Source organism: Chelmon rostratus, chromosome 14, assembly GCF_017976325.1.
Source record: "Chelmon rostratus isolate fCheRos1 chromosome 14, fCheRos1.pri, whole genome shotgun sequence".
Taxonomy (NCBI): Eukaryota; Metazoa; Chordata; class Actinopteri; order Chaetodontiformes; family Chaetodontidae; genus Chelmon; species Chelmon rostratus.
The window spans coordinates 21,283,413-21,300,975 of record NC_055671.1 but is presented as its reverse complement, the minus strand read 5'-3'; the positions used below and the strand labels follow the sequence as shown (position 1 = coordinate 21,300,975).

The 17,563-nt window shown below is 42.3% G+C and overlaps 1 protein-coding gene across 3 annotated transcripts in view; it reads left to right on the top strand.

Moving 5' to 3' along the window:
• si:dkeyp-23e4.3 (rho GTPase-activating protein 7) overlaps positions 1–17,563 on the top strand; it is a 96,964-nt gene that overhangs the window by 59,140 nt on the left and 20,261 nt on the right. For 2 of the 3 annotated variants that reach the window (XM_041951825.1, XM_041951824.1), the window contains exons 2-5: positions 14,834–14,905; positions 15,018–15,099; positions 15,939–16,002; positions 16,841–17,475. In XM_041951825.1, coding sequence (XP_041807759.1) covers positions 14,834–14,905; positions 15,018–15,099; positions 15,939–16,002; positions 16,841–17,475 — 853 coding nt within the window. Of the gene's footprint in view, positions 1–1,286; positions 1,447–14,833; positions 14,906–15,017; positions 15,100–15,938; positions 16,003–16,840; positions 17,476–17,563 lie in introns of those variants that run through there. The other variant, XM_041951826.1, reaches the window with a different exon arrangement.

The following is a 17,563-nucleotide window of genomic DNA, read 5'->3' as shown; positions in this document are numbered from 1 at the left end:
CTGCAGCTGTTGGGCTGAAGTTATGTTGTTCACACATACATGCACAAACAGATGTTGCAATTAATCACGTAGAATTAGAGCAATTTGATCTGTGACCCTGATCAAAATGTTACCTCGACACGCGGGAACGGGTTTCTGATTGACTGCTGTGTGTTGTGTATTTTTCCCACCACCAAAAGTTTCCGATCTTTTTTTTTTTTAGCCAATAACTGAACTTATCAGACCTCTGAAATCTTCTCAGAAATGTTGCCGAAGAGGAGACAGCAGGTTTCGACCTCTTTTCTTGCTCTCTCTGCTCTTTCTCCTCTTGTTCTGTGACTCTCGACAGACTGTGAAAAAGTCCATTAGTTGTTTACATACTCCCACTTTCTCCGCCTCCAAGTCTGAATTAATGTAGCGAATCACGGCGACCGCTCTCCTCTCTTCTCAGGGAGTTATTCACATTTAAAATCCCATAATCAAACACCGCGCGTTAAATGGAAGGCCATTAGAGCTAATGGTATACCTTGGACTGAGCCAAGATGAAACCTTGAAGAACTACAGACTATAGGGCACGGCAAGGACTTTATCCCCCTCGTGTTAAGTCATTCGCGCAGTCGGATATCTGTCTTTCATTTCATCTCAAGTGGCTCTTTTTCAAAGCCCCCCACCGCCAAACACAGCTATGAGAAGTTCAGAGATCGGAGCTGGTGGAGAGTATTCAATCTGAAAAAAAGGGGGAAATCGTGTTAATTTCCTCTCTCTCTTTGTAATTTCATCATCTGAGGTTGCGATTTAAGCCCCGAGCACATGAGAACGTTGATTTGTATCATGAGTTTCACTGCAGACCTCATTTGAGGCAAAGTGACTTCTGATTCCTCGAATGGCCTTTTTTAAATGATAGTATTTTAAGAGGAAAACATAAAAAATTGCCAGTCTCAAAGGCAACTCCTGCCCCGTGGAAATCTGCGGTCACTCCTGCACCAAGTGGGCAGCAAGCTCACTCCGGGATCCATCATTTCCTTCCAGGGAGAGCCAACAGTGTTCAACTTTTACTGATTTTATCTCCTAAATTTGCCTGGCCTGTCCATGACTTCTTCCACGTCTCGTCTAGTCACAGAGATTCAAAGTAATTTCGGTCTCCTCGGGCCGGCCCTCGTGTGTCTCAAGTGTTTTCCCCTGGGTTATTTTTAGGATGCCACCCCCTTCCCCCTGGTGTTCAGATGGTCCGGTCCGGGCCGGAGGAAGGGGAGTGGCAGGGGAAAGGGGAAATCTTCAACAATGACTTCATTAACATGATGCCCAACATGACCAGTACAACTGGACTTTACTGCGCCATTACAACACTGGATATATATGACTTTTACCTTTGGATTTAATTAAAAATCTCTGATTCTTCTCATCATTTAACATGGAAGTTTGCTAAAGTTTCCCCAATCCAAGACTTCAGAAGCATGTTGATCACAAGTGAGTATGTGTTCATTTGCAGCTCTGACGTTGTGTTTTATGACAGACGGGGAGATGATGAGAATCTTTGCCTCAGAGTTCCGCTTGTTTTAATTTTGATGACAATTGACAATTGGTGCTTGATGACATTCATTAAGGATTTGATTGGTTAATTAGCTTAACGAGCGGTATTTAATGAGGACCTGATTGAGCCTTGATTAGACAGAATATGGCTCCTGGGCCACTTATAAAATCCTCTTCTGATAGTCGCTGAATTAACTGGAGAAAGACTTCACATTATATGGTACATAACATGCTGGGATGATGCTTAACAGATTTTTGTGTAAATATATTTGAGCAGTTTGAATCACAGTGTCATAGAGTTGTTCTTGATGCATGCGGCAGTAAAGGAATTTAAGGCACTCCAGTATCCACTGAGAGTTCTTTGTTGTTTGAAGGTCGTGGGCCTGAAAACATCACGAGCGCAGTTTTGGTGGAATAAAAGCTTTCTCTCTGGCGGGACGAGCGTAGGAATCACTCTGAATGTGTGTGGGTTACGTTTAAAATGTGACTTGTTGGAGTGAAGCGATCACCTGCTGAAGAAAAACGTGCAAATATTCAAATTTTATGACATGAATTTTGGTGCGAACACTTAAAAATATGTATTCGCCTGAGTAGTAATGCGCTGCTGTATGAAAATCATATGTAAATTATTCAAAAAGGGTTGCCTTATTCTGAAATCTGTGACCTGAAATCTGCGGTTTTGGTTTTATTTTTGTCTTTTTCCTTTCAACATTAACATCTATGGATCTCACGTTTGCACTCCTGTTTCATAACATGTAGAAAATTGTCTATAACTTCCTCAAAATGTTGTGTTAGTCAGTGAATATGTGAAGAAGCTTATGACAATGAAAGCTGCAATCATCTTTTAATTGTGCTACAGGAGGATTTTACAGCTTAAATTTTCAGATTTATCAGTCGCAACAGGCTGAACTGCAAATTTCAACAACCTAATGGGTGTTATTTCTCACTACTCTTCATACTGTATGCATGTCTGCACTGACACAGGGCCATATCATTAAATTCAATGATTTCTTACAGATTAGTTTCATCTAAACACCATTACGTGTTCCCTAGCTCCAGTTTGTGCCTCCCATTTGATTCGCAGAGATAAGCAGCTCCCAGAAGGTCATTTAACAACCCTCAACCACCTTTCTGAAAACATTTCAAGAATCCCGGAAGAAGGAAGGAAAAAAATCTTCCATCTGCTGCACAATATTGAAGCCTGTTAACCCGCTTCTCACGTTGTGGCACTGTTTCCTCATACATGCAGACAGAAATAACGCAGGGAAAACATTATTTAGTATGAAAATAAAAAGTGACAGAAAGTAGCATCAACATGCTATTTCACCTCATGTCATATAGATTAAGCAAGGACATGTTTCATCTTTGCTTGAAGATGATTAAAATCTACTCTGTCATGCAGCAAATAGAATATTTTGCATCCACATTGTTAGAAGTCTTTGGGGTTTTTTGGAGACACTTTTACAAGTGTTGTTAAATGACTGTCTGGGTTTCCTGGTTGAGTTCCTTTGTGATTAATGTGTTATAGTTCTGCTTTTTGTGTACATAGTACCCACAAACTGCCTTTTTTGCTTCTACCTTCGTCAGTGATTTCCTACATTTTCCAGAATGCCTTTCCAGTTCCTCCGCAGAGCTGAACTGCATGGAAAGAACAAGAAACCTAAAGTTTTCCCAGTCAGGAAAAAGAGTTTCACTCGTTTCTTAACTGCGGTGAATTCTTGTCCGCTTTCTGTTGTTGTGGATTTCTTTTTGTTAGGTGAACATGAATGTACAATGCAGGCTTGAGAAAGAAACCTGATGCTCACCGTGATGCCTCTGGCAGCTGAAAAAGGTGCTGGAAATATCTCAGTGTGATGCCTGTTGTATCTGCATTTTATCAAATGTGCATTTGTACACAAATTACATCAAGAAATAATTTGTGGACAATTCTTCTGCAAAGTCGTAACTTTAATGTGCTTAAAAACTATGGTGTCAGACCCCAGACTCATCAAGGACCGTGCAGGTGTTTGCTCACACTAACAGTTAATGAGCTTCAGTTCTTGTTGTACAGTTCTTCTATCTACACACAAGTGGCTCATTAACTATTAAAACATCAAACACCCGCAGGACAAACTTTTAGCTTCATTGTGAAGGTGAGAATGTTTGCGATCCAAACACTCTGCGTTTGTTTCTTTGCAGAACTATGAACACCTGATTAATAACGTCTCTGTGGAATGAGCAAGTCTTCCTCATTTATTTTGAGCACGGTTACTGGCAGAGCTGTGAGGTTTGGAAAAGGCCCTGTCATGGCTGCGGAGGAAAAATGTAAAATGTCGTAAATATGTTTTTTTTTTGCATCAACATGAGTCAAACCTGGATGAACAGTCCACCATCTCAGTCAAAGTGCCCTGCCACCACAAACTCTCTGTCAGCTTACTAGCTAGTATCTACTTTCCACTTATTCATGTGACAGGGGGTCTGCAAAAGCTGGTTCCATTTTAGATCTGGTTTCAAGGGGCCAAAATATCCAGACTCATTAAACTTTAACAAATCTCTTCCTTTGCCAGACCAACGATTCAATGTACAAAACATTCACGCAGCAGGCTTCTTATGTTTAGCTAATGTAGCTAACGTTAACTAACATAACTTTAGTTCCGTAAGTTGGTCAAAGCAAAATGAAAGTCTTGGTTATTTGGATGTCCAATGCCTCTAATTAGTCAACAGAAATGTACCAAACATTCAGGTCACAGGCTCCTTATCTTTACTAATGTAGGCTAACTAATGTTAGCTAATGTTAGCTAATGTACCTTTAGTTCCATTAAGATGGTCAAAGGAAAATGAAACTCTTGGCCATTTGATGAAGTGTAATTAGCCAAAGATGGTTTCTTGGAGAATAAAATACTACATTCTGTCATTATGAGTCAACAGTGTACAAATGTACAAAATATTCAGGTCGCAGGATTCTTATATGTAGCTAACGTAGGCTAGCTAGTTTTAGCTAATGTAAGATGGTCAAAACAATAAAAAAGCTTAGCCCCCTGGTGAATGTACTCTCTGATAAGCCAAAGATGATTTCTTAGACAAAGAAAAACCACATTCTGTCATTTTAAACTGTGTTTTGTTGCTGCAACAGACAAGGTGTGGTGCAGTCCTCGGTAAATGTTTAAACTTACCAATAAGTTCAGCGGAAATGCTGCGCCAGGATCCTGACAAACGTACATCCTTAGCCTCACCCTGGCCTGAAACTAGTGAGCTCAGTTAGCTAAAGGTGTTTCGGCGCATGTACGAACAAACCTTTAACACTGCATCTTCAAACTGATTATACTGAATGACCGTTTAAATTATTAACCAGGTAAATAACACCGATGTAATGGCTTATGAGCCAGGAACTGACGTCACCGCAGTTATGAACAGTGATTCAAACAAACTACATAGTGAGTGACCACAAATGTCAACTCACCTGCTGTCAGCTATCAGAAGTCAGTGTTTTTTGTGGAGAGGAACCTGCAAATTCATGTCCCATTTTAATCCTCAGATTAATTCAGAAGTCAATTTACTTGGATAATCTGGTGGGACTTTGACGTTCTCAGATTTCTGCCAGCGTTGCTGCCATAGCTGGATGCAAAGTGCCCATTCAGGATTAGGAAAGTTTTGATGCCACAGCAATTATATAACTTCTGCTATACAGCCTGAATAGCACGATGGTAAAAGGCTCGCCCAGTTGCCAGCAGAGCAGTTTTGACTATTTCCCGCTGACAACACCTATATTCAGGCAAACGGCTAATTTGCCTTTCCAGACCAGTCAGTGGTGCAGAATTTCTGTGCAGCCTCAGTTCAGATGCGTAATCCTTCCCTCTCATGTTGTATTTGTTTTTTAAGACATCTGTTTTCACAAAAATTGTAGGTGGCCAGAATGACTGAGTGCGTGAAGTAGAACTGACTACAGGGAGGGAAAAGTTCAAATAATTTAATATGGCAGGTGAAACCAACTTGTTTGGCAGGCTAAACTCTTAGCAGCCATTGGCAGGTGAACTGAAAAGTTGATTTTGGACGGAGAACACAACAGGTGGAGTGTTCCAAGATTAAAGAAAATTAAAAAATGAAAGAAAAAACCCTCCTCTCCATGTGGTTTAGCTTGGCTTGGTTACAGCTGGTTTTCCGCCCAGTGGCACGCTGCTGGGCCGTGTTGTCGTATCTGTTTCTACTAAATACCCCTGCAGTTCCTCCAATTTGCTTCACAGTAACCTGAGAGTGTTTATCCGAACTTAGTAAAGCCATCTTTCCACTGGCAGGAAGGTTCAGGCCAGACAGTGTTGTTAGCAACGGACAGCAACAGCATGCAGGAATGATTATACTGGACATACGTATGACCTAATGCAGCTATACCTGCCAGCTGAGCCAAGTCATCTGTGTGTGTGTGTGTGTGTGTGTGTGTGTGTGTGTGTGTGTGTGTGTGTGTGAGTGAATGCAGCCTGGTCTCATGAAATTTCATGAAGAGTCATGTTACAGTATATTAGACAACCGATATCAGAATAAAATTGAAAAGGAATCCTGAAAAGATGCAGCCCAAAGGGTTTCGTTTAAATGAGAGGACCAAGCAACAACATGAATAAAGACAAAAACAATTAATAAACACAACAGCTAGAAACCAGCCTTCCCTCTTCTCAAGTGTGGGGAAAAGAGATTCATATGAGGTGAAATTTTGTGTTGTGCCCAGGGCTCCAGAGCCAAAGGAGACTTTGGCCCTCTGGATATTTTAAACTATGTAGAAATATGTATAAGAGGACCAGATTTATATAGCAGAAACCTATTTGTGCAATAAGAATGTACCATAATTATATGAACGTATGGGTGTTTTGCAAAGTAGCCAATTGAATGTATTGCTGATATCTGCTGATTCAACATGGAAAAAACTCTCCATGTGTGGGCAAAGTGCAGACTTGTAGTGACTTCAGCTGTCCTTGTCGTTGATTGCATATGTCTGCCAGTTGAAGCTTGTTTTATTTGAATCATTTTTAGAGAAAAAATATCCAGTAACTCACAAGAAATACGTTTTTTCTGCTTTCCTAACGTGTGGTCCCTTAGATTTGACTTGCACGGTTTTGAAAATCCATCCACGACGTTAACCTCCACCAGACTTCTCTGCATGGTAACAGGTGAACGTGATGCTTCCAGTCCACACTCTCTATATATTATATTACTTAATGTCCTGGCGTTGGAGGAACGTAACCTGACTCGGACGCTGACGCTTCACAGCAGCTGTGGCTCTCTGAGTTCATCGCCTGTGTTAAGTGAATTATTTTTCTTCCCTTTCACCGTGACAATAAGCAGGCGTCAGGATCACCGTCATCACGGCCATTACGACTGTTCCCATTTTAACTGTGGAATTTCGATCTCCGAATGACACCTCCCGGTTTATCCTGGTCTGTCAGGGTCGGCTCAGGTCATCAGCTTAGGAATGAAGCGCCAACTACATTTAGACCTTTTCAGTCTCATTTGTGGGATCTGGTTCTCAGATATCAATTTTTCAGACTGCTTTTGGCTGGAAACTAAATTCTAAAGTGCTTTTCTTATGGTTGCTTTTCCCAGGTTGACTCCAGGCTTTAAGCAAGTCTGGCCACTTCTGTGTTTGTCTTTAAAGATGAAGTGGCAGCATTAGCTGGTGGCATTTCATTGTTTACAGAGAGAACTTACTCAAGCCTTCAGATCTTCAGAAAGATAAAACTTCAAGGCCACTGCCTCAAAATGTGCCACTGAAAAGGTCTTGAAACCCCAACTGGATTTAAATCAAAGCATACATGTATGTTCAGTCTTCAATGCGGTATTTACACATACACATAAGGAAAAGTTTGAACCTTTAAAACAGTTGCTATTGGTTAGAGCTGAAGTGGTTTATTATTGTAACAAGAATAAAGTGAGAGAAGTGGCCACATTAGCTTTTTCCTGAGGTCTATTCCTGTAAATGAGTATGAATCACGATCATTTGTGGGAGTAAATTGTCTCTAACAGTGCAGTAGTTAATTGGCAATCAACATCAAGGACTTGAACCTCTTCACCCTCACAGATCCATCATAGTCCATCATTACAAATGTGTCACATGGACAAGCATCAAATCTGCAAACTGCTCTATTATAGTTCTGGAAACATGCTTAAAAGACATATTTAAAACCTTGTAATTTCCTTTGTGGATTATAGAAGTAAAACTAAAGATCAGTTCTAACCCTTGTAAATAGTTTAATATTATTTTTATTATTTTTGCTAAATGTGAGGATGCCTCTTTATGCTTTATGGTCCTGTCGTCATCCTTCTAGTTGTGACCCTGGTTCAGTGCATCTTCCAGTAAAGACAGACAAAGATTAACAGTGATTATGTACAAACAAAACGCCACATTGCAATATTTTGTTTGCTGTCTGGATTGAAAGAATTTCAGCTTCATTTCTCCTCCTGTCTTTGCGTATCTGAACACTTTTACTTTCTAAGTTAAATCTATATGCTGCTGCTGCTGCTGCTGCTGTAATCACTGCAGGGTGCCGTGATCGGAGGGTCAGCTGCACGTGGGAACATTTAAATATATTCTTACAAGTATTCAAAGGTCAAGTTCACTGTGATCTCATGTCCGACACGTTCTCGTGAATGCGATATCTCAGGAACACCTTGACAGAATGATCACTTGTACTTAAGGGTGATCTGATTAGATTTTAGTGCTCAAAGGTTAAAGGATAACTTTCGTTTTTTACAACCTGGACCTTATTTCTAGCATTAAATACGACCATTTACTCACTTAGACAACTTTGGTGGCATTTGGAGTCATTTTGAAGAAATTAGCCCCAGAGGAGCGGCGCGTATATCCGTATAATGCGAGTACTCGGGGCATCCATGCGCAGCCTCATATAACGCATAATCTGCGGCGAAACACGTTCATATTCCAATATTTTGTTATGATATGCTGGTGCTATTCCCCTCTGAGCCGGCGGTCGGCTAGTTTAGCTGTAGTTTGGCACAGCTATGGTTCGTTATTGCGTATTCGTAGCCGACCGCCACAGAGTTAGTCGTGTTGTGGCTGGCTGCTCGCAGCGCCCGGCATTCGGTAATGACATCATCCACGTCAGACGCCGGATGTTGATAACATGCCACCACGGGCTCAGAGGGGAATAGCACCAGTATATCATAACAAAATATTGGAATATGAACGAGTTTTGCCGCAGATTGGATGCCCCGAGTACTCGCATTATAAGGATATAAGCGCTGCTCCACTGGGGCTAATTTCTTCAAAACGACTCCAAATGCCACCAAAGTTGTCTGGGTGAGTAAATGGTAGTATTTAATGCTACAAATAAGGTCCAGGTTGTAAAAAACGAAAGTTATCCTTTTAAGGTTGCTTCAACAACTGCCAAGAACTTATACAATCAAGTTCTAGTTTTCAATCTAGTTTTCTGTGTTTTGTGAAGTTACTATTTTTGGAAGTCCTGGTTCATCAGAATAGTTTTTATCTAATGTTTATTTAACATACTGATGTGTCACCATGACTCACAGAATAGAGTTTTAGTATTCGCCCCTCTGGCCCTTCGTGACCACAGACATCTTAAACCTCCCCTCCCTGAGCTGACTGGACTGGCAGGGGAATACCATCAGAGAAACCGGGAGCAGAAAGAGGGAAACATCGTTCACCGTTTTGACAGCTGACATACCTCTGATCTCCAACCACGCTTCTCAAGCCCTGTGAGACGCTCTCAAGCATCTCCCGAACTGCAAGCAGAGCAGTGGCTGCACTTTATCCCCCACCAGCCATGCAGGTGTTTAGTGAGCCGTAAAAGTGGTGTGGTGTGGTGTGAAGCCCTCAAACATCAGTTTGAGGAAAGGGGCTGCTCAGAAAAATGAGCGTGTGAGACGAGAGGAGGAAGCTGAGCTTGTTTGGCTTTGGTCTTTTTTGCAGATTTGATTAGACACGGACGGTCAGACCCAGACATGTAGCTGAACGAAGGGTTGGACCACATCACATAGTGTGTGACGAGTTGCCTCGCCTCCACTTTAATGAACAGTTTTACCAAAAGTTAGATACAGAAGATGTGAAAAATCAGATCATTATAAGAAAAGGGGGGAAAAGCCACAGTGACATAAAACACATTGTACACGTTTAGCTTTCTGGCAGGCAGTACTTCTGTCACTCCAAGGCCAAAGCTTTGGTGTCCAGACAAGCATAAACACCCAAACACAAACGGTCCACCAAACACGTAACCCCTCCGTCCACAGTTCCTCTCAGCATCCAGACACACGCCGTCCAGCTTCCTGGCGCTAGCAGGGCGGAGCTGCCCTGATCACACATCCAAATCTCTTATCAGAGCCCAGAGGGGCCAAATCACAACTTCCTCAGAGACAGAATCATTTGGAAAGGGAAGAGGCCATTGCCCGCTGTGGTCACACCGGAATGGGGGCCCAGCAGATACAATTGCTTACGTAAACCAGTAGAGAGGGGCCCCTGAATGTGGCAGTCAAAATGGTGACCAAACACAGAGGCAGAGTATGAAGTTTATTGTTTTCTAAGTGTGTGACCCACTTACTTTCACCTGATTTTTTGTTCCTCTGAGAACAGAAAACCATCGTCGCACCTTCGCTTGTCCTGGTCGCACTGAAATGACCTACAGCATGCCGTGCATCGGCGGTTTTCTGATCAATCACTAGCGGAGCATTCAGATGTCATCCTCTGACGTCGGAGGCTGCGTTAGCCTGAGCACAGTTAGCATGAATTGAGCAAGTGCTGTATGGAGACAACAGCAGTCAATATTGAAAATACAGTCAATCACAATGCTTTTAATGGACAAATACACTATCGTTTAAAATGAGGTGTCCTGATTTCAGGGATTCAAAATGTGCAACCGAGTCCAAAGTTCTCCTGTATCAAGACAACAAGGCCGTTATCAAAGTTTCATCAAGTTTAATGGCCCAAAGAAACAAAGGGGCGGCTGTGTTTAATTAACTGAAGACAAATAATCCAGGAAACCATTAAGACTTATTGATCTGCTGTTTATTGTCCTTTTATCAGACAGATACTAACTGGCTAGGCAAATTGGCTAATGTTTGCAATCTCTTATACAAGACTATTGGCCATATTAGCCATGCTCTGACGCTGTATTTTCTGATGCTTTTTAATACAATTTTCTCATGTTCTTTGATAATGCAAAGAAAATGCAAGAATTAAGAGAAGAGCGAGACGTTAACTGTAGCTAACATGTTAGCTAACATTGCTATCTAGCAAATGTTAGGTTTGCAAAATGCTAGTTTTTATACTCCTTTGTTGTGCCTACACATGCTACAGAAATTCTTGAAACTACAGTTGGGCTTCAGGCCACAGACAAGGTAGAAAAGTCAGAAAGTACCCACATAAGGCAGGTGAAAGAAATCTGTTTGGTATACAAGGCAGAACAGATGCTAAAATCAAAGAAAAAATCAAAGTATCATAGTATATCAACAAAAAAACAACAAAATCTATTATCAATAGGAAATACTGTGCAGGTTGTTTGAGCACAGATGCCGAGTGCAGCTTTAGCATTCAGACACCTTGTAGCGTGTAAGGAATGAAAGAAAACAAACTTTTGTGTGAGGATTTCTGATCCAGGTTCAGCTGACTCTTTCTGACTCCGACACATTCATATCCTACCTGCTGTGCAGCTCCAATCCATTTCCATCCACAACTGCCCCTGAGTGATTTGAGTTTGAATGCTTTACTCAAGGACTCCAAGATAATTCATAATCATTCACTTTCCACGCTAAGATTTTCCCTGCAGGCTTCAGGACTGTAACCTCAAACATTTTCAACAGCTCTCTCCTCTCTAAGCTGTGAGCCACGGCTGCCTTAAAGCACAATATTAGACCTATTTAAAGTGGAAAACTGGTTTAAATGACTAGAGCTTTTAACTTGTGACCCTCAAGGTTGCAAGATGACAGGCTGTATTTGTCAGTGTTGGTAAAGGATCGGGACGGTGCTCGCATTGATGTCAGTGGTGAAGAAACGGTGTGGGTGCCTCGCTAAGTTCAGGGCTCTCACTCTGGTAGGTTCACATATCCCCTGGCTTTACAGATCCTCTCACGGACATGTGAGACCGCCGCTCGGCAAGCACACTTGATCCCTTTTCTATCTCAAATGTCACATCTCCATCGTGACGCCGGAAAATGAGCTCTGCACTCAGATGTTTAGCCAGCAGGATATTTGACGGGTCAGGATAAACATACTTATGGTAATTCCTCAATATTTTACCATTCAGTCTTTAATTTCTCTGCATGTTCCTCTTCTTAACTCACTTGTATTTGTTTTTTTTTTTAATAATTGAGTTTTTTTATTTAGGACGTTTACACAGAACAGAGGACAACCACCACTTTACATAAAATAAAACCACGGAAAACAAAGATGTTCAGTTTAATTAACATATTTACATTCTATTGTAAGGTCAGCGCAGCCACAGTTGATCTCATATCGCTCTTGTTTTGAACTCGCTATTAATTCATCCTAATGTGCTCATCTTAATCCTTTCATCAGTCCATTCCTTTGCAGTGGGACATCGGAGGCTCTTCCTAAGATAAGAGCGGCTTTTAAAATACGTCAGTTATTATTTGTTTATTATGTTATTAGGCATCATGGTCTTGTCACCAAGGAAACAAACTGTGGATGTAATAGCTGAGTGCCTCGCCCATTCCCCAATTTCTGAACCATGAACCATGGAACACTCCCAGAACATGTGCACTTCTAGCATCCATTGTTATCAGCAATTCTAGTTTTAGTTCTAGTACAGCATTTTTTTTTCCAGTGCATATATAGGGTTATTCCAGAGTGAAGTATGACTTCTTTAAATGTGATATTCCAAAAGCGTTATGAATTGTCCTCTGCACATTCCTTGAGTTAGACAGTATGGGATTTAGATTCCTGTTCTCCACCTGTTGTGAGTCAATGGTAATGGGACAGAGCGCTGCAGCCAGGCTCTGTTCAATGCCCAGTCCAAGTCAAGATCAGCTCTATCCCAATGATTAGCTAGTTTGGTTGTCTCAAAACAAAGATTATAGGCCCTGACATCTGGTAAACCAAACCCTCCTTCGTCCCTGTCCATACACATCCTAATCATTTTGATTCTGGACTTCTTCTTGAGTCAGTTGTCATTTTGATGACTGCCATATCTGCTGAATTTCCCACCAGTGTTTACATATCTGGGCCATCTGCTTTGTGTCGCGCTGCTCTCCTGACCCTCAGGGCGTCTGGGGATGCAGCGAGACCACTTCATGAGCCAAGTTTCCATCCTGCTGTCAAGTGAATTTTAGGCAAACTTTTGAAAAGTCACAAAAAAATAAGATGTGAATGAGGTGCCTTTCCTTCATCTCGGCTGGAGTGAATAAGCAGGCAGTAAAAAAAAAAACACAACCAGACAAGAAGTGTTTGAAGAACCGATCAGTCATGGGCAAACTGCTGTTGTTGTTCTTTAGTGGAGACTAATGTCGGCCATATTTCATGCTGTCTGAATTTGAAAACAAGAAATGCCCTTGGCAGTATTCTAACCGTGACAGGCCCCTTATGCATAAAGAGAGTGCAGGTTTAACATTTCAGGGAGGTTTGTGGTGGACAAATATTTTGAGACCTCTCAGAAAAGCCAAATCCTCTTCTGAACTGTGCAGCCAGACTGAGAAAATGATTTCTGTGGCTCCTCATTGTAAACATCCCGGATCAAGAAAGCACTTTTATGCTTCAAGTGAGAATGTTTTATTGTAGTTTTCTTTTCCACTCAGCTGTTTCTAATACTTTGAGTCTCTACAAAAGTACTTGACTGCAGTGGAGGTTTATTGGTTATGTTTTGTCGGTGTATGCACAGGTATCCTGTTGCACATATTTCTAATAACATTCTTAAGAGATGAAGTGCTGATGAAGGAACGTATTCTTGTGTTTGCCGTCCAAGTGTGTGTGGTCATCATTGGTGTATGCTGGAGCATTATTATGCCAAGTATATATGTGTGTTCCTCTCAATGGGTTTGATTAAATAGCTGTCACTTTAACAAAAAGGAGTAGAGAGGAGCATTAATTTAATCTTCCCACTTTGTCCCTGACTCCATAAAGCTGCAACAATTAGCAATATGCAGCGCCACAATGTGATACCAGGTAATACCACAGCAGGTATCACCAATGCACTTTTCAAAAATAAGGATTTAGTGTGCTTCATTTGAGGGGAGATTTTGAGTTTTCAACTCCTTATTATACAATTATATAGCACAGATTTCATTTTTAGGGAATAAATACCAAAGACGGTGAAGTCATAGCTGGCTATGGCCATGATGTTCTTGCATAATTTTTCCATTTTTCCAATAGGATAAAACAATATATTTGTGGTGTCTGAGCTTCAGGCCCCTGGTTGGGTGTTTCCCATGGCAATGCTTGACTCTTTGATGTTTGAGGGCTGGCGTTGCTAGGAAACGCCCTGTCAAATTCTGTGGGGTCCTACTGACTGTAGCCTAGTGAATTTCTCCATTGTGAGATCAATAAAGTCTTATCTAATCTAATCTAGCCTGTCATACTGTATTATCCTATGAGCACTGATATCACTTAGCCAAGCCTGCTGACATTAGCACTCATTCCCATTGGACTTAAAGTCTGCAGAGTCGCAAACAGTGCCGCGTTCATCCTGTATTACAGAAAGAAGGACATCTAGAAAGGGGTATTTGTCAAGCATTTTAGTGGAAACCCTTCCTTCCCACACGGCTTCTCATCAGCACAGGTTGGAACAAATTCTGATGTAGCTGACAGTCAAAGTGAGAAAAAAGGGCCACATTTGGCTGCAATTTTGTTGAACTTTGATGACGGGGGCCATATGGTTGGCTAGTTTCTTCTTTGGCACGCTGTCTTCTTGGTTTCTTACACTGTGATGAGATCTTAGCGTCGGCACAAAGAATCCCAAATCTTAAATTTACGTCCATGAGAAACTCGCAACCATGTTTAACACAACCTTTTAATATCAATCCTTTTATATGGGAAGCATGCAAGAACAACAACCTCCGTGGGTGAAGTCAGGCAGACGGGTAGACGATGAAGAGGAGGGGAAACATGAAAAAAACATTTTTTTTCCTTCTCTCTCATCAAGACACTCAGCCAATTAGCAGTAATTAAAATGGCCTCTTCCAAGAGTCACAGATAATTAATAGCCTGTATGTGTTTCCAGTTTTCTCCCTGCAATGTTTTTTTTTACCCACATGCAAATGTAATTAAACTTCATAAACAGACGACTGATTAAGTGCAAATATTTGCCCTCTTAAAGCGGGTGGAGCATGAAATGTTTATAATTGAATCAAATGCTGTTTTGCTTCTCGCTGTTTGCAGAGATTGAAGCCAAGGAGGCCTGTGATTGGCTGCGAGCCGCCGGCTTCCCTCAGTATGTGCAATTATTCAAAGGTAAATATTCAGCTGTCGATGTAATCCTGCGCCACGCAGCCCACGCACTCAACTCCAAGATGATACAGATTTTGATCTCAAGCAGCATCTTATTGTTTCATTTGTGGGTCAGACTGCAGGTTCCCCATTGACATCGAGTGGGCGAAGGGTGATCACCACTTCCTGGATAAGGATGCCCTCGATTCACTTTGCAGGTAACGTGCTCATGCAGATAACTGTGTGTACAGCTGCACTTCTATTTCAAAATGCTATACAGGAGGTGTGGACGTAATATTGTCTTTAAATACAGTGTTCAGAGAAGTGATCATTAAACGCTGTTATTTTGATCCCTTCAGCTCCCCGCGCACCTTATGTATTTGAACAATTTAGGGGATACAGTGTTTTTGAGCGATATTGAGGAACAGTATGCTGCAGCAGTGCTGACTCTGCTCTGTTTGGTGATGCCATACTGAAGATTTCAAGACAGTCTGGTCTAAGAAGGCAACACAATGTGGTGGAAGTCGGTTCGGCTCTCTGCGTCACTCTCCATTGTGTTACCTCATCAACAGGAACACCAGCTAACACCAGATGAAAAGCTTATATTTTCTCGCCTCTAATGGTTGAAGTTCTCGTCCCTCCTTCAGCGATGCAGAGGTGCGACATCATTGTGGGGTTTAAGGTGCAGCAGAGCTCTTTTGACGCCCAGACAGTGGAGGATGCTGAATGCTACTTTAGCATTAATCAAAGCGGTAGTTTCGCTTGGCAGGAACACTCGGTGATAGTGATGGTAACTTACTGAACTGGGAGCAGTTGGAGGTTTGGTGCCTTGCTCAAGAGCATCACAGTGGTGGTAATAAGGGACGAGAAAGTGCTGCTGCTTATTCAGACTTAAACAAGCTGCCTTCTGCTAAAAAGCAAGGCATAATACACTGTATTATAGGGATACTGTAACTGATGAAAGTGTGATATACAGTGTAGTATTATGCAAATGTTATTAATAAATGACACTTCCAGTTTAACCACCGTCCCCTCTCCTCTCGTCTTCCTCTTTCAGGAGATTAAGCACTTTAAACAAATGTGTGGAAATGAGGCTGGAGCCACGGAGATCAAAACGCAGAGTGAGTGCTGAGAGCTAACAGCGAGAAACTCAAACGCAGCAGGACGCTCACACAGAAGCAGCCGGAGCCGCGGGGGGAGTCCCACCGTGAAATCTCCACATTAAGCGTCACATGATTTTGACAGATACTGATCAGTCCTCCTCCTCCTCAACAGCTTCTCTTTCTAGGAGAAAGTGAAGTGTTCAGAAAAGAAAGAGAGGAAACAGAGGCTGAAGTTCCAAAGGATTAAAGCGCTTTTTGTTTTGGACACCTGGATCTTAAATACTTGCACATTTATATTAATGTTAAGTGATATGATTTGATGGCTGCATGTTAATGTCTACAAAAAAGAAAGAATCAGGAAGAATGAAAGTCGAAGCAGCAGCAGGTCGTGGCAAGGACCCACAATCTTACACTTCCCATAATGCAACTTTTTATTTAGGCCTTCTCTGCCTGGTAAACACATTTTTGGGTTTTGTTCAATTCAGAATGAATAATTCTTTCATAACCAAAACAATCCAACCACATTTTAAATTCTAAACATAAAGTTACCCCACATGCTTTAGATCCCGGGTATAGCTTTGCTGCAGTGTGTGATGTTTGTATGATTTTGTTTGTATGAATGTATAATGATGCTCATGCTTGTATAAATTATTGAGAACAGCTTTGTGTTTGCGTGTATTTCAGGCTTCCGTGTTTGTTTGAATGCATGTATTCTGTTTGCAGATTGTTGCTCATGCCTGCATGTCCCTCCTGTGCATATATTAGTGTCAGTGCGCGTTCTGTTTGAATATTTGTGCCATATTCAGATTTTATGTGAGTTCTTGTCAGCGCGTCTGAACCGTTCCTCTTCTTCCAGGGAGACGACCATGATGAAGAAGACTTCTGTGCCACCAGCCCCAACTGGACCTACGACAGGCAGACACGACGATGGCGTCGCCTCGACTCCACAGCGGACTTCCTTCGCCTGTCCGACAGCCCCACCGGAGCCCACGATGTGTCTCTGTGCGATGTGAGCGACCGCCATGACGTCTGCTCCATCCACAGCTCCAGCAGCACAGAGAGCGAAGGCCACGACGGCCGGCGCAAGAGTCACAGAGAAGCTGCTACCAGCACCACCACCTCCACAGCTGCTACTGCCAGCACCACAGACGACCAGGAGACCAGCAGGAGCTCCTCCCGCTGCTCCTCCACGAACAAGACGCCGTCCCTGGACACCTCGTTCAGTGGACCCCCTTCCCCTGGCGGAAGTGGTGGAGGGTCATCCACCACGATTCTGGAGGCCGAAGGCTGCTCCCCAGATAAACCGCCCAGGAAGAAGGGCACCAGTTTGCTGAAGAAGATGGAGAAACTGAGGCTGAGGGGGACGACTGGCCTCCTCCCTTCCGCTAACAGCGGTGGCAGTAACAGCAGGAGTCGGGCCCGGCACGTTATCAGCGGGCCAGTTCTGCTCCAGGAGGAGGAGCGACCGGAGAGGCTGCACTGCCTGTCAAGGTGAGGATTGTGGATTTCAATCTTTCAAAACGTTGCAGCCTAATCCAAAAAAACGACTTCCTTTATTTAGACTGGGTTCAGAGATGTT